This window comes from Pseudovirgaria hyperparasitica, assembly GCF_010093815.1.
Source record: "Pseudovirgaria hyperparasitica strain CBS 121739 unplaced genomic scaffold EJ05scaffold_11, whole genome shotgun sequence".
Classification (NCBI taxonomy): Eukaryota; Fungi; Ascomycota; class Dothideomycetes; order Acrospermales; family Acrospermaceae; genus Pseudovirgaria; species Pseudovirgaria hyperparasitica.
The window spans coordinates 573977-595568 of NW_022985559.1; the positions used below are offsets into that span (position 1 = coordinate 573977).

At 48.2% G+C, this 21592-nt stretch overlaps 9 protein-coding genes across 9 annotated transcripts; 2 read left to right on the forward strand and 7 right to left on the reverse strand.

Moving 5' to 3' along the window:
* Positions 1-22: 22 nt before the first annotated feature.
* EJ05DRAFT_454489 (putative chitin deacetylase) lies at positions 23-1454 on the reverse strand. Its single transcript, XM_033742450.1, has 4 exons — positions 1274-1454; positions 780-1220; positions 613-728; positions 23-558 (listed from the first exon to the last, which is right to left on the reverse strand). Exons 1-4 carry the CDS (start codon positions 1317-1319, stop codon positions 160-162), a joined length of 1002 nt encoding a protein of 333 aa, XP_033598910.1. The 5' UTR covers positions 1320-1454; the 3' UTR covers positions 23-159.
* Positions 1455-1614: 160 nt separating this feature from the next.
* On the forward strand, positions 1615-3573 carry EJ05DRAFT_454493 (amidase signature enzyme). The gene is made up of 4 exons (XM_033742451.1): positions 1615-1948; positions 2000-2223; positions 2272-2511; positions 2561-3573. The coding sequence occupies exons 1-4, from the start codon at positions 1780-1782 to the stop codon at positions 3530-3532; spliced, it is 1605 nt and encodes a 534-aa protein (XP_033598911.1). The 5' UTR covers positions 1615-1779; the 3' UTR covers positions 3533-3573.
* A 331-nt stretch (positions 3574-3904) lies between these two features.
* On the reverse strand, positions 3905-6258 carry EJ05DRAFT_466806 (putative allantoin permease). Its single transcript, XM_033742823.1, has 4 exons — positions 5722-6258; positions 5567-5670; positions 4709-5509; positions 3905-4655 (listed from the first exon to the last, which is right to left on the reverse strand). The coding sequence occupies exons 1-4, from the start codon at positions 5852-5854 to the stop codon at positions 3957-3959; spliced, it is 1737 nt and encodes a 578-aa protein (XP_033598912.1). The 5' UTR covers positions 5855-6258; the 3' UTR covers positions 3905-3956.
* Positions 6259-7086: 828 nt separating this feature from the next.
* EJ05DRAFT_493661 (MFS general substrate transporter) lies at positions 7087-9500 on the forward strand (the record flags this gene model as incomplete). Its single annotated transcript, XM_033746136.1, has 3 exons — positions 7087-7972; positions 8032-8780; positions 9411-9500. The coding sequence occupies 3 exons, from the start codon at positions 7087-7089 to the stop codon at positions 9498-9500; spliced, it is 1725 nt and encodes a 574-aa protein (XP_033598913.1).
* A 1424-nt stretch (positions 9501-10924) lies between these two features.
* Positions 10925-12231, reverse strand: EJ05DRAFT_487365 (uncharacterized protein; the record flags this gene model as incomplete). The annotated part of the gene is made up of 5 exons (XM_033745610.1): positions 10925-11043; positions 11204-11644; positions 11709-11829; positions 11942-12109; positions 12196-12231. 5 exons carry the CDS (start codon positions 12229-12231, stop codon positions 10925-10927), a joined length of 885 nt encoding a protein of 294 aa, XP_033598914.1.
* Positions 12232-13208: 977 nt separating this feature from the next.
* On the reverse strand, positions 13209-14714 carry EJ05DRAFT_65528 (uncharacterized protein). Its single transcript, XM_033749852.1, has 3 exons — positions 14433-14714; positions 13416-14288; positions 13209-13362 (listed from the first exon to the last, which is right to left on the reverse strand). Exons 1-2 carry the CDS (start codon positions 14543-14545, stop codon positions 13502-13504), a joined length of 900 nt encoding a protein of 299 aa, XP_033598915.1. The 5' UTR covers positions 14546-14714; the 3' UTR covers positions 13209-13362; positions 13416-13501.
* Positions 14535-15148, reverse strand: EJ05DRAFT_477605 (uncharacterized protein). Its single transcript, XM_033744279.1, has one exon. The coding sequence runs from the start codon at positions 14857-14859 to the stop codon at positions 14704-14706; it is 156 nt and encodes a 51-aa protein (XP_033598916.1). The 5' UTR covers positions 14860-15148; the 3' UTR covers positions 14535-14703.
* Positions 15149-19163: 4015 nt separating this feature from the next.
* On the reverse strand, positions 19164-20275 carry EJ05DRAFT_512124 (putative esterase D; the record flags this gene model as incomplete). Its single annotated transcript, XM_033748305.1, has 4 exons — positions 19982-20275; positions 19712-19932; positions 19250-19629; positions 19164-19191 (listed from the first exon to the last, which is right to left on the reverse strand). Exons 1-4 carry the CDS (start codon positions 20235-20237, stop codon positions 19164-19166), a joined length of 885 nt encoding a protein of 294 aa, XP_033598917.1. The 5' UTR covers positions 20238-20275.
* A 147-nt stretch (positions 20276-20422) lies between these two features.
* EJ05DRAFT_477607 (RNA polymerase Rpb6) lies at positions 20423-21396 on the reverse strand. The gene is made up of 4 exons (XM_033744280.1): positions 21250-21396; positions 20910-21191; positions 20739-20858; positions 20423-20686 (listed from the first exon to the last, which is right to left on the reverse strand). The coding sequence occupies exons 1-4, from the start codon at positions 21282-21284 to the stop codon at positions 20653-20655; spliced, it is 471 nt and encodes a 156-aa protein (XP_033598918.1). The 5' UTR covers positions 21285-21396; the 3' UTR covers positions 20423-20652.
* Positions 21397-21592: the final 196 nt, after the last annotated feature.

Genomic DNA, 21592 nt, shown 5'->3' on the forward strand with positions numbered 1-21592 from the left:
CCAACACAGACCTAGGGGATGTGTCGTCTCACCACTAGTCTTAACCCGCTCTAGCGTAAATCCCACTCTGCTTAAGAGCGTTAAATTACCTCTTACTTAGACTACAACTACTGTCTGTTATCTACATCGATGTGGCTTGTTTTATGCGTGACCCCCTGATCATTCTTTGCTCATCCAGGCCCCATGCGGCTTGTATGGGAACTCTTCATGCATGTGTCTCGCAATCTGCTCTCGTGTTGTCACCCAGACATCTTCTTTCTCCGAAATATACATCATGAAGTTTCGCAAAGCCTCGCAGCGCCCGGGCTTGCCAGTAATCCTGGTATGTAGGGGAATGGTCATCATCTTTCCAGAGCTCGCACCCTCACGGTAGAGCATGTCAAACGTATTCTTCAGATATTTCTCGTAAGTCTCGGCAACAGAGCTACCGAATCCAGGTGCCATGTGGAACTTCCCATCGTTGCAATCATAGTTGTATGGTACGAGGAGCATTCCCTGTCTTTGATCCTCTGGCAATTCAGCTTCCCAAGGGAGGTCAATCCAGTATGGTACGTCATCCTGTCATGTTGGTCACATGGCATTCAGCTACGGACATCGCGTCTAATGACTTACGTTGTATACTTCTGAAGAGTAAAGAAACTCAGCATCTAGTTCTTTCCAGACTTCTGGAAACAACGACGGGGTGTTGGGTGTACCACGTCCAAAGTACGCACCCGTGGGCATCCTACCTGTACCCAGTCAGCAGATGGCGGTAGGATCTCACGGAAGTAGTAGTTTACCGGTCACCTCTTTCAGTGTCGTGAGCGTCTTCTTGATGTACTCTTTATCTTCCTCGAGACCATAATCCCATATATCGAGCCATCGATAACCGTGGGCGCAGATCTCGTGACCATCTCGAACAAGTGCCTGCGCAAACTTTGGGTTCTTTTGCAAGGCTAAAGCTACCGCAAAAGTGGTGAAATTCCAACCAAACTCCTTGAACAGACGGATAAAACGCCATGAAGCTGTGCGCGATCCATATTCAAAGTCCTGCTCCGCATTTAGATATCTGGCATTCTTGCGGAAGCCTCCCGATGAGCCTTTCTCCCAAAGATATGGCTCTGATATTTCATCACCATCTAGCACGGATCTTTCACCTCCCTCTTCATAGTTCAGGACGAATGATACCGCGATCCTAGCACCGTTCGGCCATTTTGGATCAAAACTGTCCTCTCCGAAACCTAGGTCAAGTTAGCAATAGTAGTCAAAGCAAGCGGAATTGATAGGAACGGACCTTCAAAGTTTCTCGGTATCTGCAGCTTCTTCTCTATGTGAACCATATTAATACTTCCAAGAATGGAGAATTCCAGTAAGCTTCGATCGCTACTTTGATTGCTAAGCTTTATAGAGAGGCAGTCAATAGCGACCCCTCCTAGTGGATATGGTGATACACATCCATGTGAGATCTTTATTCGTCGCGATCTAACCCCGTTACGAGACAAAACATGACTCGCAAACCCGCTCGGACGTCCGATCTATAAAGTGGAGAACTATCTCAATAAGCAAGGAACCCGACAAGGGCATCCGATAAGAACCAATCTTATCAGACCCTTACCACAGACTGTAAATGCGGCAGGCCTTGACACATGATAATATACCGCATTAGTCTTCTGAGTCGTTAAGTTGTCGCTGCTACGCGATGCACTATATGACACCATGTTATGAGTAGGAGTAATAAAGATTTCTTGATAAGACGTGTTCGTCCATTTGAAATCAGACGGTACTAACGATAGTTCAGCCATGTCGGTCTTTTCGCTAGAGGTGAAAGAATCTAATCCCGTCACGTCGCAGACTGTGGATGAGCTCTGCTCCCTATGGGGCGTCGCAATCAACGATGAAGAGAAAAAAGACTATGAGACACTCTTGGCCGTATTCCATGACTCTGCGGATGCTATGATGAAATTACCAGGTAATTGGATGTACATGACTCCTTTGCGTACCTCTTTCTTACAGAGTGCAGAGTATAGCCCTACTGTTGATCTAGATCGCTTCCCACGCCAACATGTTCGGTTGCCGAATCCTGAGAAGAATACATTAGGAGCGTGGGCCTGGAAATGTGAGATCATAGACCAGAGAGGGCCAAATGGAGATCTTTCTGGTAAATCTGTCGCCCTGAAAGACAACATTGCTGTCAAAAATGTTCCGATGTTGATGGGGACAGATATGGTCAAGGGTTACGTGCCAGTAAGATAATCTCAGACCAGGTATTATCATATATTAACAAGTCCATAGGCCATAGATGCGACAGTTGTCACAAGAATCCTCGAGGCTGGTGGTAGGATAACTGGCAAGGCTGTCTGCGAGAATTTATGTCACTCTGCAACTAGTTCATCAGCGGCCACTGGGCCCGTTCATAATCCATATGCGAAAGGATATAGCAGTGGAGGGAGCTCAAGTGGAAGTGGTGCCCTTGTTGCTAACCATGATGTTGACCTAGCTCTTGGAGCTGATCAAGGTGGCTCTGTCCGCGTGGTGAGTCCTGTTTCTCCCCTGAGCGCTTGTTTGAAGGCTAACAATGCAGCCTGCCGGGTGGTGTGGCATATATGGTCTCAAGCCAACCTTTGGTCTAATTCCATACACTGGTTGCGGCAGTAACGAGCCTACAAACGACCATCTGGGGCCCATGTCACGCACAGTGCTCGACAATGCCTTACTCCTCCAAGCTATTGCCGGAAATGACAACATAGATGACCGCTCCTTTGCAACACCCTCACCCTCCCGGATCCCGAGATACCACACCAGATTACTCGAAATTCCTAATCCCACTGATCTAGCTGGTGTTCGCATCGGTGTGCTCAGCGAAGCATTCACCCAGCCCGCTCTCGACTCACGTGTGGTCGAGTGCGTCCGTTCCGCCATCGCCGAGTTCATACGTCTCGGTGCCATAGTCGAGGACGTGAGCATTCCAATGCATACTCACGGTGCATCAATCTGGACCGCTGTCAGCAAAGTAGGCGGGTACCTCGCCAAACAAAATCTTGCATTCGGCCGCCGTGGTCATGCCATGAACGATCTTGCAAATCTATTTACACCGCTTACACAATCCTCGTGGGACGCTGCATATGTCAGTACAAAGAATATCTATCTTAACGGCGCGTATGCTGTCAAACACTTTCCTAGTCTCCTGGGCCATGCGACAAATCTTTCACGCCAACTGCGAGATGCATATGACGTAGCGTTGGAAAATTATGATGTTCTAGTCCTGCCAAATCTACCGTATATAGCGACGAGTAATTTTGATAAAGAGGATAAGCCGTTGGAGAAAATTAGGAAGCAGGTGGGCTTGACCGGTAACACGGCATCGTTCAATCAAAGTGGACACCCGGTGCTGGCAATGCCGATTGGGATGCTGGAGATTCAGGAGGGCCCGTTGAAAGGGAGTGGAGTGAAGTTACCTGTGAGTATGCAAGTTGTAGGGAAGTGGTGGGGTGAGGAGCGTGTATACAAGGTAGCATATGCGTGGGAGAAGGCATGCAACTGGAAGAGTAGGTAAGGGTATTTTTGTAGACAGATAGAGTATGTATTTATACAGTGCTACATAGGCCATGACCCTCGTTTTAAAGCTCTTCTATCTGCTGTAATATACAGAGAATAGAATTTATGCTCTATAGCTAGCAAATCGTGTTTCAGCGTTCGTGTAACCTAGTGTGATAATCTCTGCTGCCACCCTTTCTAACAGTAGAGAGAGTGTAGTGAGAAAGTGAAATGTCTGGTGCTGAAATAACCTTCACCTGATATGTTGGTTTTGACACACTGTGCACCTCACTTGCGCTTCTCTTCTCCTGTGCTTTGTCTTCAGTAGTATAATCATAGGCTTTCAAAAACAAAGTGTAAGCTTCTCTAAATGATTTGAACAATTGAAACGGTCATTTACTCAGTCGTTCGGTAGCGGTACTTATAGATACAGATATTAAATCTCAAACTATACCCTTCTTCTGTTCTCCTCTCACAATCTCACTCATGGTATCGTCATCCGTAGTACTAGCGATACCCACTACTCCCATACTATTTTTGATGCTGTCGACACTCTCACCACTAAAGAATCCCTCTGTGGCTGCCATATACTCGAAGGTCTTCTCAGCATTTCCAGCTTGTGATGCCGGGTACACAGGCGTAGGCCAGATTAGCGAGAGGCAGTAGAATATTACTGCACCCATTGCAAAGCTAAGGAAGAAGCCCAGTTTATACATATTTTTACTCGACTGGTTCACGGAGTCTGGATCAAGGCTCCCAGCAATGCCATGCACAGTGAACGCGACGCCGGCAATCCAAGCGGCAATTGCGCGTAGGTTCCATCCATGGGTATATTCGTATGGTGTTCCCGACTTCTTCTCGTATAGAGATGGAACGTGGAAATTGCCGTTTCGAAGCACCCAGTAGTCAACGATCATAATCCCCACAATAGGCATCAGGAAGACGGTATACGAACCAAGGAAGACTAGGAACGAGGACGCACTCGAAATGATTTTCCAGGGGACACACAATGGAGCAAGAAGTGCACATACGACCTGACCGCGGACGATGTTGACGTAACGTGGAAAGAGGCCAGAGGTGTCTGCTCCAACAGGGAGTGAGTTTGATCCGGCATTTGTTGCTAGTATCGCGAGGACCATGCTCTATGCAAGTTGTTAATATAAACAGTGGAGGATGTAATTGTTGGGAAACGCACTAAAGCTACGAAGAAGATGCCAGCACGAGCTGTGGAGTTCCAGTATTGGTCTAGGATTGCGCCATACGCATCCCACACGTTCCAGTAGCTCTTTCCAAGCACCCCTGTGGTAGCAGAGGTCGTGGCACACGAAATGAACATGACGAGCACTTTGCTGATGAGAATTCCGAACGCCTGGCTCCATGTTGCTTGGCTTGGGCGGGCTGCGTACCTAGCTACATCGGGCTGGTTAACTAGGATTGGACAAAGTGCTCCACATACAGAGTTGATAGCTTGAATCATAGGCCAGACCAGTGCAGATCCTGTGAGAACTTTTTGGTCTGTAAACGCGAAGCCACCGATAGTTCCCCCGTTCTTGGAAACTGCCCAGCCTAGCATGCCGAGAAGGGCTGTGGTGGTGTATACGGCTTTGACGACGAAGAGATGGCGAAGCACCGTGGGATGCAAGAACATGACGGGCAGTTGAATCAACCAGAAGATGAAGAATGCTAAGAGATTGCCAGACGTAATTCCTGCAGACACCGGAAGGTGGTTCGGAATTCCGGTCCAGTGATGGCCAAAGATTGCCCGTAGGCAGACAGACATTAACATGCCACCATAAAAACTTTGCGTCGCAAAGTAGATGACAGCAACGCTGGCACGGACTCCAATGAACAGCCTCGCGCCGCCAAGGCCACTAGATGCTCTGACGTAGACAGGGAAGCCAATATGATATCTACTAGCTCCACGGGAGTTTAATATCACGATGATGGAAAGGAATACTGAGCCGATGACAGCTGCAATGATCCCATGCCACCATTGCTAGAAATAAATCAGCTGACTAGGAAAATGTATTAATTAGACTGCATGTGAACCTACCAAGCCCGTGGCGATCAAAGTGGCTCCAAGGTTGTATGACCCTGGTGAGAATGTCTGGGTTAAGTAGTACGTGAAGAAATGTACCATATTCCATTTTCTGTGCTCTAGCAACTGAAGATTAGTTAAGTATGTCAAGAAGACTACGGTAATCGTACCTAATCGCGTCGGAAGTAGGTCTTCATTGAAGTATGCCTTTCCTTTAGCAGGAGCTTCTTTGGTTCTCACTAATCGTTTGAAATCGTCAATGGACGAGAAAAGATTCTTGACAGACGTCAAGCCAAGCATCATGCTAACTCGAAGTATCAAATCGGGCTGTGATGGTGCCTGATGATCTGCAAGGATTCAGACTATCCTAAATGTAGGTTTCGACTCTGCCAAGGTACGACGCAGCTACCTGTGTGTGATCTGCGTGGGGTCGCCGATGGGTCAAACAACGTGTGTTTAAGTCACCGCTACCACGTCAAAGCGAATGTACATACGCATGATATACGCAGTCTTCCCATGATTGAAATATTCAGACAGACACTAGAGTCATTCGGCAGGTGGCGGACCACCGACAATGTTTCGGAGTATCGATGGGCGAAATGACATGGGTTATCTTGGGATATCATGGTTCCTGTCATGATGGGAGAAACCCGCGTCGAAGGTGGGATATTAAAGTGGAGATGTGCTATCATGTACGCATGTATGAATAGTGCAAGGGGTTGTTTTCTTATCTATGGATGATCACAAAATCTCTCATTTTCCTGGCGTCTTGGAAGTCCCCACCTGTCTCGGTTGCTCCGTGCAGTGCGATCTGTGCACTCTTCCGAAAAACCTCCGCGCCGGGCCGGCTGCCGGGATGCGAAGATATGCACGAACTCGTTCCCTTCATCCACAATACACTTGATTTGCCCATCATCAAACCACCCCTTCGCCGTAGACGGACCGCCAAAACGTCTCGGAAGCTTGTTCATCCATCGTGAACTCAACATGGTGCCTCTTGCTAACGTTGCCAAGATGTCCGCCTTGCGCAAGTCCACATTAGCTAGTGGGCGTGTTTGGTTGTTGTCGGCCTCAGCATCTCAGCACGTGTTTTTCATCATCCTTAATTACGACACGCTGTGGATGCTAAGGCCTTCCGCAGTCTTGGGACGGTGATTGCAAACCATAATATTCACCGAAGCTAAACTCTGGGCAAATGACGCTGTTTCATGCCCTTGTTCTGTACATTCCATATCATCTATATATGTGCTTTCCCGTTCGTTATGGACATGCCGAAGCTCTCAAAGCCCACAGTGGTGGTACCATACTCAATATCAAGACGATCACTACAGCATAGATCTCTCACTGTGCACTGCATAGACTTTTCCAGTTTCTAGTCCTAGTAAGACAGCAGCTTTATCATTAGCCTGCATGCAGTGCTAATATATTCAAAGTAACACCTTGGTGGCAACTCAGAAAGCCACTCCTCGATATTCAGCCTATTTCGGTTCTCTCCCTTCACCATGGGTGGAATGATGAGAGAGAATGCCGCACAGATGCGTGCAGAGCGCGCCCTGACCGACCAAATGAAGATCCTCCCCAAGAGTCAACTATACGCCGTGACATCCATACTTTCCATTGCAATGTTGGCCACATACATGGATCAAAACGGTGTCAGTGTTACTGTCCCAATCATTGGCACCTCCCTGGGGGCCGAAGATACCATATCCTGGGCAGGTACGAGCAGTCTAGTAGCCAACACCGTATTCAGTGCGCTCTACGGACGGATGAGTGACATATGGGGCCGCAAAAGAGTTTTCATATCCGCGCTCGTGGTGCTATCATTTGCGGATGTTATGTGCGGCTTGTCACAGAATGGACCAATGCTCTACTTCTTCCGTGGCGTCGCCGGTGCAGCTGGTGGCGGCGTGACGAACCTGACAATGATGATCCTCTCTGACGTTTGCACCCTTGAGCAACGTGGGACATTCCAAGGCATTATAGGCAGCATGGTAGGCATTGGGAACGTCATCGGTCCATTCATCGCCGCTGCGTTCCTCAGCACAAATGTGAATAAAGAAGAAAGCCGTCTAGGCGTCGGCTGGAGAGCATACTTCTACTTCCTAGCACCATTGGTGGCTGCAGCTGCAGTTGTGTCTGGGATATTACTTCCGAATCTACAGAAGGAGAATAAGAAACTGGATCACAAGTCCTGTGAGAAGAAAGTCTTGACTGCGTGGGAGAATGTCCAGATGTTCGACTGGGGCGGTCTTGTTCTTAGCGCTGCGTCGATAATACTTATCCTGATCCCCATATCCGGTGGTGGCGCATATTTTCCGTGGAATGGCCCGGTCGTCATATCCTTCCTCGTCATCGGAAGTGTCCTTCTCGTCGCACTCATCCTATATGAATGGAAGGTCGCAAGATTGCCTATGATACCTGGTACATCCCCTTTATGCTCCAACACTCTCACACATGACAAAAACTGACCAATCTTGTAGTAACCCTCTTCAGCAATACCGCCATAGCAGTAGTGCTCGCCCAATGCTTCCTCATTGGCTTCGTCTACCAGACATATATATATTACCTACCTTTATACTTCCAAAACGTGCGCCAATTCTCGCCTATCGTCTCTGCGGCCTTGATCTGCCCGATCGTCGTCATGCAAGCCACGTTTTCTGTGGCCACGGGCCGATACATCTCTTATCGCAAGCGCTATGGTGAAGTTATCATTGTTGGCTTCATTCTCTTCACTCTTGGTGCAGGACTGACAGTTCTGTTTGATGTGGATACATCACCTGTGGCGATAGTCTTCACCCTGGGCTGCGTCGGCATCGGCGTGGGATGTGTGTTCCAGCCGACGCTGATTGCGCTGCAAGCTCATAGCCCAAAACCAAATCGAGCAGTTGCAGTATCAATGAGGAATTTCTTCCGATGCCTGGGCGGAGCGATCGGGCTGGCTGCTTCTGCGGCTGTGCTGCAGGCGACGCTACGCAAGAATCTCCCAGAGGAGTTCAGCAGTTATGCAGACCATACATACAGTCTCAGCGGCGCCGGGAAAGAGGTTAGTCCGGAGAATTTTGCGAGGATCAGACATGGCTATATGCTCTCGAGCCGCGCAGTGTTCATTGTACAGGTCCCGCTTATGTTCCTTTGTTTGCTGGGCTGCTGGTTTGTCAAAGATAGAGGATTGGAGAGGCCAGATGAGCGCGAAGAGAGGGAGAGAAGGGAGAGATCACAGCAGACAATGGTTATGGAAGACACGGATATTGAGAAGGCTGTTCGGCAGCTTGATAGTGAGATGACAAGTGATGATGAAATGGTTGACAGTGGTAAGAGCAGCGAGGAACAAGTCCGATCATAGGCGCTGCATGGGGTTGGAAGACTTTGATGATCATGACTAAAAGTATATAGAGCCCAAAACCATAGACGAGATAACGATGCATAGAATCATGATTTACTTGCACCTTCAATCTTTCATACTGACTACTGAACTGATAATTTGCAGCGCATCGAGCAGAAGAGAACCAAACCGACGAGAATCATAAGCTCGCACAAGACAAACCTTTCTTGTAAAAATCCCCGCGCCTTGTCGGCTCCTAGCATCTCCAAGACGATTCCACGCTTAGCATGGCCCTCACCGAGACCTTAACAATCTTGTCCGGTTCTTGGATGACCATTTTACGTCTGCAGGATCACTGACCACTTCGTTTCAACATCTATAGGCTAAAGTTATCCCCTTGTCAAGGATGTCACTAGAGTTGTTTGATGCTTGGTTCGACACGTGCGATCGACAATGGAGATCATCGGACAAGTTTATCCGAATCTTAGGTGACCGTACCAACCATTTGTCTAAGCAAAACTTTGATCTCGTGAATAGAATCGCCTGTCAATCAGGTCAAGTGAGGATAGTTACAAATTAATTAGACTACCCTACAAGACTAAACGCGCCAAACATTCCTCGATCTAATGGACTATCTGAACCACGTTTCGCACTTCGACGGACAATTTCAAAATTCCTCGGAAAGTTCCATAGTCAAACCCATTCGTATTCGGAACGATTGGGTTCCATGGCGAGGTAGGAGAGGCTGACCTAAAGTTGATGCATACACAAGGCATTGTGATATGTCAGCCCTTGGTTGAGCTGGCGTGTGGAATAGTGAACGTAATAAAAATTATTCTATAAGGCGAGATAGTGGAGAAGCCGATGATAGGTCTTCAAGCGAAATACGGAGACAATGAATGCATTCGACTAAAGTTCCAGAATTTGGCTTCATTGCTGGTTCTCGTGTTCGCAATCACCGCTGTCGTGCATATAAAGCATTCCGCCCACAAAAATTACTTGATAAGCACCCAGACACTTTTATCTCTCTACTATTTTTGCAATAGTGACAGTAGACTAAGCTTATACAATACACCTTTAGCATTCTCTGACGCCTCACACGCAGATTCATGTACGCTCATAGGCCTAATACGAACCCATGTGGAGGCGACCAAAGTATGTGTGATGTTTTCAGTAGCAATGATTACGATCCATCAGTCCTAATGTCACAATACAGTTGCGGCGTGTCGAACATCTGGCTTTGGTGGCCTCAAGAGTCGAGGGATTTTTTCAAAGATCAAGACTGGCAGCTGGAGAAACCTGACTGATTGCCTTCGCAGTTGAGAGTGTTAATGTTACAGTAGGACTCACGTATAACGGCATGATCAGGAAGAAGACATACTTAGTCTACTCTATGACGTGTTCTATTTCACTGGCATTTGATTGTCAATGGTTTTACTCAAGCCTGAATCCCAATCATTCCATCCCGTCTCTTCATATTCGTATTCTCAAAGGTTAACCTACGAACTACACTTTGCGATATATGTGTAAAAGCTGATATTCGTCGCGTGCTACATCACAAGACTTGATGAGGAAGGGCCCCGTTGAGGGTATCTTGCAACTAATAAACTTACTTACCTACAATGTAGCTCTCACTAATGAAATATATGGATATTTCTTAAAGGATGCCTACAAGCACCATTATGATACAGTTTTCCGTGAAATATGAATGTATATTTCGATACTGAGAATTGCGATCTATGCCATATGACTGGTCAGAATGATTGCGCTTGATCGAAGGGCTCTAGGTTTCACAAGTCTAGCATTGGGAGAGGTATGGACTTTGGAACGCATAATATCTCACTCAGATTAGGACCTCATATAGCGTCATCCTGTATTTCATGCAACAATAAGTTATAGAATGGAAGGTTTATAGTTGCCGGACGTGAATGTGACAAGAGGTGTTATGGTATCCCGATCGATGGCAGCATCATACATTTTGACGATCCATGTTGCTGGCCTCCTGGTGCCGATCGAAGATTTCTATCACACTCATGAGGTTTTTTTTTCATTCAACTCCTCCTTAAAAGAATGCCACAGCAATATTTACCGGCTCTACGAAATAATGGAGGTAGCTCTGATATAAGTTCCACGTCGTGTCCAGTGTTGGCTGATAGGTATCGCAAGGATCCTAAGGTGTGGCAAAGCCCAACCCAGTTGTCTAGTCGATGAAAGATCAAACCACTGTGCCAATTGAGTACACTCGTCTCCAAAGATTATGACCAGTGTTTTGACTCTGTTGATTTCAGGTAATCTTTCTGCGTACGGTAGCTTAAGGGAGTCGAACATACTTAGCTTGTAAAGCCCCTTGGGACGAGGTAGGAAGCAGTTCCACGACTCTTGAGGAGAAAATACGGCCATCTTCAGTTCAATATCATCAGAGCCTGGTCGGTCCCAGGTCTTGATCAGGTCGAATAGTTTTGTGACTTGTTCGTGGATGTGGTCGTTGTCAGCGTCACGCATCCACTGTATATACTTGATCTGACTTTCCTTTCCGTGGCTTTCAAGGTATACTTCGAAAGAGAGCCTTGATAGAGCTTGCTGACGGTGCTCGTACCGAAAGTACTCACAGAATTTATCCCATGATAAAGCAGAACTCTGTAGAATGAATTCTCTGTCAGGGAAAATCTTGCGGAACACCATGGTTTCGATGATGCTGAGCCAGGACTGGGACACGAGACTATACTTGCTGAACTCGATCGCTGCTGAAAGATTCTGTACACCAGCCTCGCCTGTTTTGTCATTCGTCAGCCTTTGTTCCATAGAGTGAAAAGATGGATCATTCTTGAGACATACAAGCAGCTTGAGAAAGAGGTATATCTCCAAATACATTTTCGAACAGTTCTTCAAACACCATGAGTTTCAACTCTATCGGGATGTCTTCAAATGATGCCATCATTTGAGTGCCCGTCAAGCACTGGAATTTGAAGGTCAAGGTTCAATTAACTTCGAAGCTCGATCAGAACACGATCTTTTTCCAGTTCAGAGATCTATCCGAATTTTATTCCAGTCGCTAGAAGCTCGCTAACCTTGCAAGTGTGACGAAGTAGATTCTGAGGTGGAGAGAGTGAGTCAAGATTCCTGGCAGATTTCAACCATGTGATGAGTTCTGGTGTGCGCTTTCGCGTTGTACCTGCTACTGTTTTGCGTCGTTTTGATTCAACGCTAGTCCTGAACTTGAAAATAAAATCGGATTTCTACCATAACACAGAAGGCAGCAGCTAGAGGAACGTGACATCGATGTATAGCCTTAATCTTTATATATGATCGAGGTCGTACCTACTTCGAAGTTATGTGTAGCAGTCTGCAACTTGCTCATAGCTAGATTCTCGCTCTAGACTTGGGAATTTGTATAATATACAGGTCACCACCTCTAAACATAGCATACAGGCCGACATGAAAGCGAACCATACTAGCTACATCCAGCATCCAGCTTTGCAGACCATGAGTACTAAAGCTTGTACAGTGCCATGCGTAGTGAGTTATCGCTGTCAGCCGTTCTGATCCTTTAATGAGTATAACCCAAAATGAGCTTGATCCTCTTGTGTCAGCGATCGCCGAAGTCATCGTGCAAGTTTTGCCGGTCACTGAGATTAAGAAGTTGTTTACGTATGACAAATGACACATGGATACGTGGGAAGCACTCAAACAACATCTAAAGATGACAATGTGTAAATCAACACTGGATTTTGTTGGGTGCGATGATTCGTAGAGAACCGAAAGCTTTCTTACGATATGTAAGTAGCCTCGGAACTGTCATGCGCGTTATCATGAGAGCTCTATTGAAATTGGCAGTGCATGCATTGGTTATATTTTGAGATATGATCGGACATCCGGGGTCTCTATCTGAGTCCCAGTGTCTTGGTGTGGGATACCGTCGACAAACAAGATGCTGGACGCCGCTCACGTCAACTCGAGTTTTGGCACTTACTTCGTTCTCTCTACACTGAAGACATTTATTATGACCGGCTGTTGAGAGTCGAAGCGACCGCGGAGTGCGACTCGAAAGACCGCGCAAAAGTGCATCACTTGAACCGAGATAGGTGTCAGAATACATCCTCTTACAGCCCGTCCAGCAGCTGACTTTGCTTATAGGCTACCACGCGTATGTATGTCGTTGGTGTCATGCATGTCTGGCACTAGACCAACTAGGCTGCTTAGGTAATTTGCCGACAGCATGCGATTTACGTTGCTATATATATGCGAAAACTTCATTCAATGAAGCTGGCGCCATATTGCAGATGAACTGTTCGACGAAATGATCCTGCAAGCAAGTGATTTCATGGAACTGCATTTCAACGATTCTGATGTCCAATCTGCAACTTAGACGCTACAAAGCTTGGCTGGACAATATGATGTTTCAGTTCAGATCATCGGAGTTATCCTAAGCTTTTTTTATAGCTTTTGTTGTGGGAATGTTTCTCGGGCTTTGTCCAAAGCATCGATGTGAGTGGCATCTTGATATAACTGGTTTCGACCGAACATTGACACCCGTTTGGTTATTACAGTATCGATCAGGTAGGATTGGTGTGGTATAGTATATATCACCAAATGATGTGAAGGAACAGAATCTAAAGGTACCGATGACTTCAACCATCATCCAGTAAGGAGTCTATCAATTCCCGATTGGCTCCACTTGAAGCGGCAATGGATTGAAGGGCGGCGTGTACAGCGCGGCTTTCTGACCTGACACTTCGTAGAGCTTGCTCGAGAGCTGAAACACGGCTGTTTAGTCGAGTATTTTCTTGAGAAAGGTGTCGATACCGTCCAAACTTGTGTTCGGAATCACTGTGTCCTTTGCGCTGTTCTAATGGCTCATTGTGAGCGTCTGGATCTTGACTCATATTGTAAGGTTGTAGCACGGGTGACACGAGAGTATTAGGGGCGTCTGGACTTTGACCCTCAAGACGTCGTTCCATCGTCTGTTTCTCCACAAGCCATCTGGCTTTCTCTTCTGCATTTCTCGCCTGTATCTGATTCGATAGTGCCACCATTTTCATGTACTGCGATCCACTTGCGGCACTCTTCCTCCTCTCTTCATCACGGCTCTCCTGCAGCTTCTCGATCTCAACTTCGAGTAATGCAACCTGGGCCTGTACTTGATCCCTTTCGGTAACCGCGGAATTCATTTCGATTTCACCGACTGCTGCTTTGTTCTCAAACGTTGCGCACCTAATCCTTTCCCGTTCCAACTTCTGTAAAAGCCTATCGTACTCTTGTCGCAAGGATTGATATTCCAACGTTTTGACACTGAGTTCGCGCTGTAAATCCTGAATATGTACAGCCTGAGCTGCGGTCGGCGCTCCGCCAGCTGACGAGGCGAACGACGGAGCTTGGAGTGCTGGGAAATTGAGTGAAGTTGGCGACGGTAGCATCCTTTGTGCTTGTGAGACCAGAGGCGGTGAGTGAGAGGTGGCATGAGTAGGGGTGTTTGCCACGGTACCAGAGCGGGAAACGATTTGAGGCTCCGCGGAGGAAGGGAGCGGTCGAGACGACGGAGGAAGTGGGCTACGTTCATACTTACTAGGATTTCGCTCTGGTGACGAGAAATCCGATCGTGCCGGATGTCGTTTGACCTCGTCGAGCACATCTACACTTGTTCGAACAGAAACTTGATCAGGGCTTCGTTTCATCGACGCTGAAGTCTTCTCCTGTATATTGTTGTTGTTGCATCTGACTACATCGAGTGCCCAAGAAGCAATACGGTCAAAGTCTGTGCTATCAATTTCAGGTTTCTAAGCTGACGTTAGTAAGGTGCACCAACACTGAACTACCGAATGTAGCGATTTATCTAGCCGTAACTTGCCTGCGTAGCAGCACTGGATGCTGGGCCAAGCGCAGTGGTCAGATGCGAGTCTAGCAACAGTAGTTCTGTCGCCAGCCCCTGAAGTATCGACCGAGTCTTAAGACAGATATCTCCTTTACATCTAGGCCCACAGCATGCCATCTTCTCATTTGGTCTCATGAAGCCTGCTGTTTGAGCATGCTCGTGTTGTGGACGAGCAGGTAATAATGTGCCTGGGACAAGTCAGCCCTAAAATTCCCTGCCAAGCAATCTCTGATTTGAACACCACTGAAAACAAAGATAATGTATCGCTATCATGAAGCAATAACTGAGTACGAAAACCTACTCTCATGAGCAATATGAAGCTTTGGTTTCTTCGGATGGAGGCTATTATCGTAAGGAAGATGCCTCCCAGAGGAGTGTCGCAAAAATGCCTCCGGTCTGGGAGAGCTTGATGGGGACAGGGGCGAATTTTGCTGACGCAGTACACGGAACGGCTCAGGTTCGTTGGAAGTCAGCAGCGGAGGGAGTGCCCGAGTATCGTGATCCTTTCTATGACCTGACAATAATGCATGTTGCCGTATTGGAGGCAGTGAAACAGTGCTGGCCGGAGTGATGCCATGCGTAGCAGCTAGATCTTCGTTCCATTGTCGCTTTCTGCCAGGCCCACCCTCCATTTAGGCTATTAGAACTCCTCAGTGATGCACTACGACTTCGCTGCGCCATCGACCGGCTAATAGCCGTGCCTATCTGTTCAAAGGAGGCGCAGAGTCGACGTTAATCGTCGAGAACCGCAAGCAGAAATGTCGGAGCCACCCTCAGTATCGCAAGCCGCTGTATATCAAGAAGAGAAACGCGTTCCGGTCCAGTGAAGTGGTGGCCGCAGGTTGATTCGTAGTAACTTGACAATAAGACCGAAGGCAGCTAGTAAACGTAGATGTACACAGAAAACGACGACAAATATATCATTGAGCGCGCCCGATGAGATGTCCAGCGAGATATTCCTAGATCTTACATAACCACCAATAGGGTGATGGTATGACGGTGGGTTCTGTGCTGATCTTCAAGCGCATTGACACAGAAATGAGGTTTAGCTCTGGCGCACGACGGGATGAGAAGCTAAAGACGCCCCTCGGCGATGGAATTACAAGAGATGAGGAAGAGAGAACGGGGCACGCGAAGCGAACATAGCTTTGATGAGAAGAGCTACGTCTTTTCGATGGACAGCCACGGCAGCGGTGGGTTGGATGATCTCTGTTAAAAGGGAGTACAATGACCGCTGAGCCGAGAAACAATCGATTACTAAGGCGCACGTAACAGCGACGGGTCTTGGTAAGACATGCAGATTGCAAAGTAATAGCGACGGTTGCCTTTTGCAAGATTCGCTCGCAAAAACTGTTTGTAGTGCGTCCTTCTGCCTCTGGGAGTCAAGGAGAGTATATCATTGTCGCTACATGTCTTGATCATAGCGAAAGAGGGCTCAATACTGTTGGCGGCTTCACTGGACCAGCGCTGAAGGACTGTGTACGCGGACTCTCGCCAAGCCCCATTACGGTATAATGTCATCCCAGGGTTATGGCTTATCTTGCAGACTCATGCACGCGTGTTACATCCCGAGCATGGCCGATGCGAGTCAGCGTTGGATATGGCCTCTGATAATACCATGTAGAGGTCATAAGCCTAGTGTCTCTCGTTCAATATCCTCGTCACCTCATGTTGGTCATAGAGCGAGTCGGGATATACGTCTGAGATGTTCCGGGATGGTAAGCCCAAGAATACGCAGCAACATGTGGAGCTCGGCGGGCACGGTCCGCGATTGTCGGATGACTGTCTGACAGACCTGTGGCAAGGCTGAGAACCTCAAGCGAACCGTTTTCGGTGGTAGAAGCATTCCAAGGACGCTCTCTGACTAATGTTATTGCCTCATACATCATGCTTACAAGTTAAGGCGAGCTTGCACTAAACGAGTTTCTTCCGCTTCGTATTTGACGTCTAAAGAAATCTGTTTCCTAGATCATGAAGTGAAACAAATTCGTCCCATGGAGACGATTGAGAATATGAATTCCTCGGGGGCCAAGGATCGGCCAAATGATCCGGTGCGGTGCTTAGTGTTAAGCCACAAATGGGGGCATTTTTCGTGGGACTCTGCTTTCAAAATTTATCATCTGAGCAGCGTCAAAACATTCAGCATGCCCTCAAGCGTAGGCTTTCTTGGGTATCCTGAGAGAGATCAGTGATGGTTGAATCAAGGGACTTCAGGGATAAGGACTCGATACGTATGCGAGACAGGGCAATCTGCGAAGTGTGGAAGAATGCTAAAGTCTTAACTAATTAGTGCTGTGAGGATGACTTCTAATGTGGAGTTGGAGGCGCTTAGCCACACGTATATCTGCTTTAGGATTAGTGTCCTTGCCCTTCCTGCGTTGGACCTTTGACCCGCGGCAATCAGTTCTTGGGCCCACTCAAGTCTTCTACATCAACAATGCCCGCGTCCTCAGTCAGCAATCCACAAAGCTCTAGGAGTGGCCAGTCGAGGATCCAGAGGCCCGTTTCTTATCATGAGGTACACTCTATACTACGATTGAGGCATATAGGGTCTAACCAGACCTCAGAAACATGCTCGACCTGATCCCCCAAACCTCAAGCCACATCCCGATGCTCCACGTGGGGACAGATCCCCAACGCGTCTTCCAATATCATCGAAGAGCTCTTTCGGACCAAAAAATGATGCTCCTACCCAGCGACGAGTGCTGAGGCCGCCGAAGGGCTATAATGAACCTGCAAAGGCACGGACAGTCCCTTTGGCCGCAGCTGAGAACCCACCAAAGCCGACTGGAGCAGATGAGACAAAGAAGAGCACTAGCGATGCATGTGGTTCGTCAGACATAGTTAAAACCGAGAGCGCATTAGAAGCGGAGAGTTGCACTTCTAAGGAGGGTCCCTGGGTACAAGATGACAGTGCTAGTGTGAGTCCACCTCAAGAAGCACAGGAGCCGAAGACTTCGACAAGAACTCCTGCAGTGACGCGACAGATGTCGGTTGGACTTCAGCGATCACAGTCACTACGTAAACCAACACCCTCAGCCTCAAGTCGACCACCAGATGTTCGTACACACTCGCGCCATGCCTCAACGACAAGCACAGTAGCATCTGGAAGGTCTTCGAGAGTAACATCGTCAGAGGTGAGAGGTGGGCGACAAGATCACAACAACGATGCGTCCTCGAAAGATCGAGTGCTGAGATCTGCCTCCACCACCCAAGGAGTCAAAAGATCTGTCAGTACACGCATGAAGACGGAGCAGCCAAATTCCTCAGTGACAAGCTCTGCTCATGTCAAAGACAATAAAACGTCATCAAGCACAACAACTGCCAAGCGCGACATATCTGGAGGCACAGCGCCCCAATTAAATCGTCCAGCATTTTCCACCATGCAGCAGCACTTCTCACCGCGAAAGACTACCAAAGCAGCAACCTCAACATTCATCCACCCAAATGCATCTGATACCCCTGCTCCCCAGTCCACAGAAACGACGCGTCTTCAAACAGAACTGCTCCACCTCTCCATCCTACACGAAGCCTCTCTCCTCACCAGCACCCGGTATAACGCTAGCGCACATGCTGCCCTGGAAAACAAATTCAATGCCGTGGCTCGTCAACACCAAGCCATGCGCGTCAATGAGCGCAAAATGCAAGAGCGCCTAAACCTCCTTGCTCTTAGTGAGTGGACAAGCGGCAGCACGTCTTTTGGGCTGAGCGAGAACATCCATCTGCTCAGCTCAATCCTGAAGGAATTACCGCCGCTTACCGACGCAGGCGGACGATTCCCACGACTCGTAGAGACTTTCGAGACATGGATAGCGCAGGTTGGGGATGTATGGGCGGCGCGCGATAAAGAGGGTGGCGAAGACAATCATTCAAGCAAATTTATAGATGGACTGAGCGAAGACTGGTCTACAGAGAATGCGTCTTTGACCCGGAGACTGACAGCTTTGGCGCGGGAATCAGAGATGCTGATGCCTGCGAAGGAAGGCTCCAGCGTTGCGACGCTCGTGGTGGGCTGTAAGCGATTATTACGAGGAACTTTAGATGAACTGGTGGCCATGACGAAGATTGAGAAGGATGTCATGGCAAGGGAGAAGGCCTGGGTGCAAGAGAAGATCGAGAGCATCAATTTCGAGGAATTGGTCTGATAGTGTGCCCTAGACGCGACGCGCAACCAACTAAACCTATGTCAGGACAGACTCCGGAGCGGAATTGATGGTACACCAAATGTAGATGGGTTCATGAAAGATCATGACTATGGCTCACGATGTACGATGATATCAGCTACGTCGAAGCATTTTGCAACGCATGGGCATGTAGAAGCATACAAGGACCGCGTATAGCGCAACATTTGCGCAATACATAATTGTTCCATGACGCTAATGAGACTTGTGCGCCCGACAAAAACTCGTCGTATTGCATTATCAAAGCTTTTGTTTATCCGCATTATCGCTTCTGCCCTAGTCAGCCCCTGTCTAGGCGCACATGTACACTACATGTCTTCACTTACTAAACACCCAGCCGCTTCGCATGCCACTCCACATGTTCGTCAGCAAAGCTCGCCACGAAAAAATGATCGTGCCCATACTCGGGCTGAAACCTCAACTGCACCCCCTTGTCATTCCCGCTCTCCTTGGCCGCAGCCAAAAAGTTTTCCGGCAGCAACTGTCCCTCTTTATAGAACCCGTCGCCAGTACCGACATCTATGAGTAGCTCCAAGGGGCCTCTGTGTTTTTTGACGAGTTCGGTGGCATCGTGCTCTGCCCATTTGGACTTGTTGGCTTCGCCGAAGTAGCCAGAGAAGGCTTTCTGGCCCCATTGGCAGGCGCTGGGGTTAGAGATCGGTGCGAAGGCGGAGCAGGATACGTAGGCGGTCGGGTTGCGAAGGAACTGTTCACACAAGTCAATGAGCGCCGGCCAGATTTCGCACAATTGGAGTACGTGAATGCAAGGTAAGCGAAAGGGTACAAACCAATGTCAGCGCACCATGTCCACCCATGCTGAAGCCCGTCAGACTGACTTTGCTAGAGTCTAGCTCCTTGAAGCTCGACCATAGTGCCTCCGGTAGCTCTTTTGTGACGTATGTGTACATGTTATAGCCCTTGTTCCACGGCTCTTGGGTTGCATCGATGAAGAAGCCGGCCGCAGAGCCGAAGTCATATGCATCATCTTCGCCGGGAATGTTGAGGCCGCCTGTGTGCGTCAGCCTTGATCTCTGAATCTAGAGTTGCAATGAGCTCACGAGGGCTAGTGTCGGGATACACTATGGCGATGCCCTTCTTTGCTGCCGCATGTTGTAGGAAGCCTTTCTCTGTACAGTTGTCGGGTGTGCATGTAAGACCGGAGAGCCAGAAGAGGACAGGAACTTTTTTGGAGGATGCTTGAGGCGGCAGGTACAGATTTACATTCATGTCGCAGCTTGTAGATTTGGCGGTATGGGTGAGCTTCAAAAGCTTGCCGCCGAACATGGCGATAGTCTTGTTGGTTGTGAACGACATTGCGATAGTTGTAGAACGGCACAAAGGTGTGTGGAACTCAATTGGTGTGGATTATGGGCAGTCGACAGTGCCGGACATGTGGAATGTTTATAGCTACGCTGCAGCTGTGACGTTTTGCGGGTATGCGGGGCTTGAGGTGCATCAGACGAGCGTTCAACCCCACATGGTCGAATAGAGTAAAAAGTCCCGAGGCTAGTGAACTGTTTATAGGATGCTCCATTAGGGATTTATCTATCTTCACTATTGTGAAAGCCTTTTGGTGGAATAGCTCCTATGCTACTCGAAGGCTCATCCATCTATATGAAGCAAGATGTCGCTGACCTTGTGCCCGAGTAGAAATCCAGCTTTGAGTGATTGTTTGTAACGCCGAAAAATGCTCAAACTGAAAAGGAAGGTGACCCGACCGCTTGCCAATCTACAATAATTCTTCGCATGTCCAGTCCTCATACCTGGTAGACTTGTCAGCTCTGATGGCGACTTTATCCATACAGGAATACGTACCAGCCATCTGGAAGGTATCGCCGTACGACAAGCGGAATCTTCTTCGCGTTAAGTTCCTTGATCGCTATCTGGAGGGGATCCGTCTCGCCCTCGAGATCTACCATAGGAGGTGCGTTCAAACTGCAATTCGTTTAGCCCATTACAATGTTCTGCTCGCAAAGATATTCGTACCTAATCTGAAGTGCACGCGTTCCGAGCACTCGAGCTTTCTCGTACTTGGTCATATAAGGGGTCGTTGTCCGTTTATCATTTGGTATCTTTTTGCTCCTTAAATCTAAGACGGTGTTCTTCGTTCTGGCTGTAGCGGCTGCACTTTGATCCCCGCCTACGACAATATTCTGGTCGCCATTCTGCTGGCGCAGTCTCTCAAGCTCGTGCTCTCCCTCGCCGTCTTCTTCGTAGTAGTCCTGGGGCTCTTCGGGTTCCTCGTCAAGATAGTCCTCGGCAGGCTCGCTATATACAGATAGTAGTTAGAGATGCGTCAATGCGATGTGCTCCTGGCGCGACTCACTTGACCTCTGGTTCGTCTCCACCGAAGTCAGACATGTTGCAAAAAGTGTTTGATCGCGTGTGTGGTTACAAGGACTGTAAGACTCGCAGATCTTAAGTCGGACACGGAAGCGGAAAGTCGAATCTGGTCACTATTCGCAATGCGCGTATTCTTTTGCTAATCACAAGCTGTAACTGAGCTAGGCTCTTTTTCCACCCGCGCTAGTTTCTCCGCGCCGACGAAATCTTGGCGCACCCGCCCAAAATCTTAAATCGATATGATATTATTGTAACTTGGCTGATATCGATACCAACCCTGCACTCGTGCATAGGACTCCTGCTCGTGCGGACCATTGCGTGGCACT

Excerpts from the sequence above, each read along its gene's own strand:
- EJ05DRAFT_454489 (XM_033742450.1), bottom strand. The coding sequence starts at position 1,319 with ATGGTTCACATAGAGAAGAAGCTGCAGATACCGAGAAACTTTGAAG. Across the intron at positions 729-779 it reads GACACTGAAAGAGGTGACCG|GTAGGATGCCCACGGGTGCG; the intron begins GTAAACTACTAC and ends GACTGGGTACAG. Across the intron at positions 559-612 it reads ACTCTTCAGAAGTATACAAC|GATGACGTACCATACTGGAT; the intron begins GTAAGTCATTAG and ends CCAACATGACAG.
- EJ05DRAFT_477607 (XM_033744280.1), bottom strand. The coding sequence starts at position 21,284 with ATGTCTGACTTCGGTGGAGACGAACCAGAGGTCAA. Across the intron at positions 20,859-20,909 it reads ACGCGTGCACTTCAGATTAG|TTTGAACGCACCTCCTATGG; the intron begins GTACGAATATCT and ends AACGAATTGCAG. Across the intron at positions 20,687-20,738 it reads CGATACCTTCCAGATGGCTG|GTATGAGGACTGGACATGCG; the intron begins GTACGTATTCCT and ends CAAGTCTACCAG.
- EJ05DRAFT_65528 (XM_033749852.1), bottom strand. The coding sequence starts at position 14,545 with ATGAAACGAAGCCCTGATCAAGTTTCTGTTCGAACAAGTGTAGATGTG. Across the intron at positions 14,289-14,432 it reads CCAGAGCGAAATCCTAGTAA|GATGCTACCGTCGCCAACTT; the intron begins GTATGAACGTAG and ends ACAAGCACAAAG.
- EJ05DRAFT_454493 (XM_033742451.1), top strand. The coding sequence starts at position 1,780 with ATGTCGGTCTTTTCGCTAGAGGTGAAAGAATCTAATCCCGTCACGTCG. Across the intron at positions 1,949-1,999 it reads TGCTATGATGAAATTACCAG|AGTATAGCCCTACTGTTGAT; the intron begins GTAATTGGATGT and ends TACAGAGTGCAG. Across the intron at positions 2,224-2,271 it reads TGGTCAAGGGTTACGTGCCA|GCCATAGATGCGACAGTTGT; the intron begins GTAAGATAATCT and ends ACAAGTCCATAG.
- EJ05DRAFT_477605 (XM_033744279.1), bottom strand. The coding sequence starts at position 14,859 with ATGGCATGCTGTGGGCCTAGATGTAAAGGAGATATCTGTCTTAAGACT.
- EJ05DRAFT_466806 (XM_033742823.1), bottom strand. The coding sequence starts at position 5,854 with ATGATGCTTGGCTTGACGTCTGTCAAGAATCTTTTCTCGTCCATTGAC. Across the intron at positions 5,671-5,721 it reads CCTACTTCCGACGCGATTAG|AGCACAGAAAATGGAATATG; the intron begins GTACGATTACCG and ends TTCAGTTGCTAG. Across the intron at positions 5,510-5,566 it reads CTTTGATCGCCACGGGCTTG|CAATGGTGGCATGGGATCAT; the intron begins GTAGGTTCACAT and ends ATTTATTTCTAG.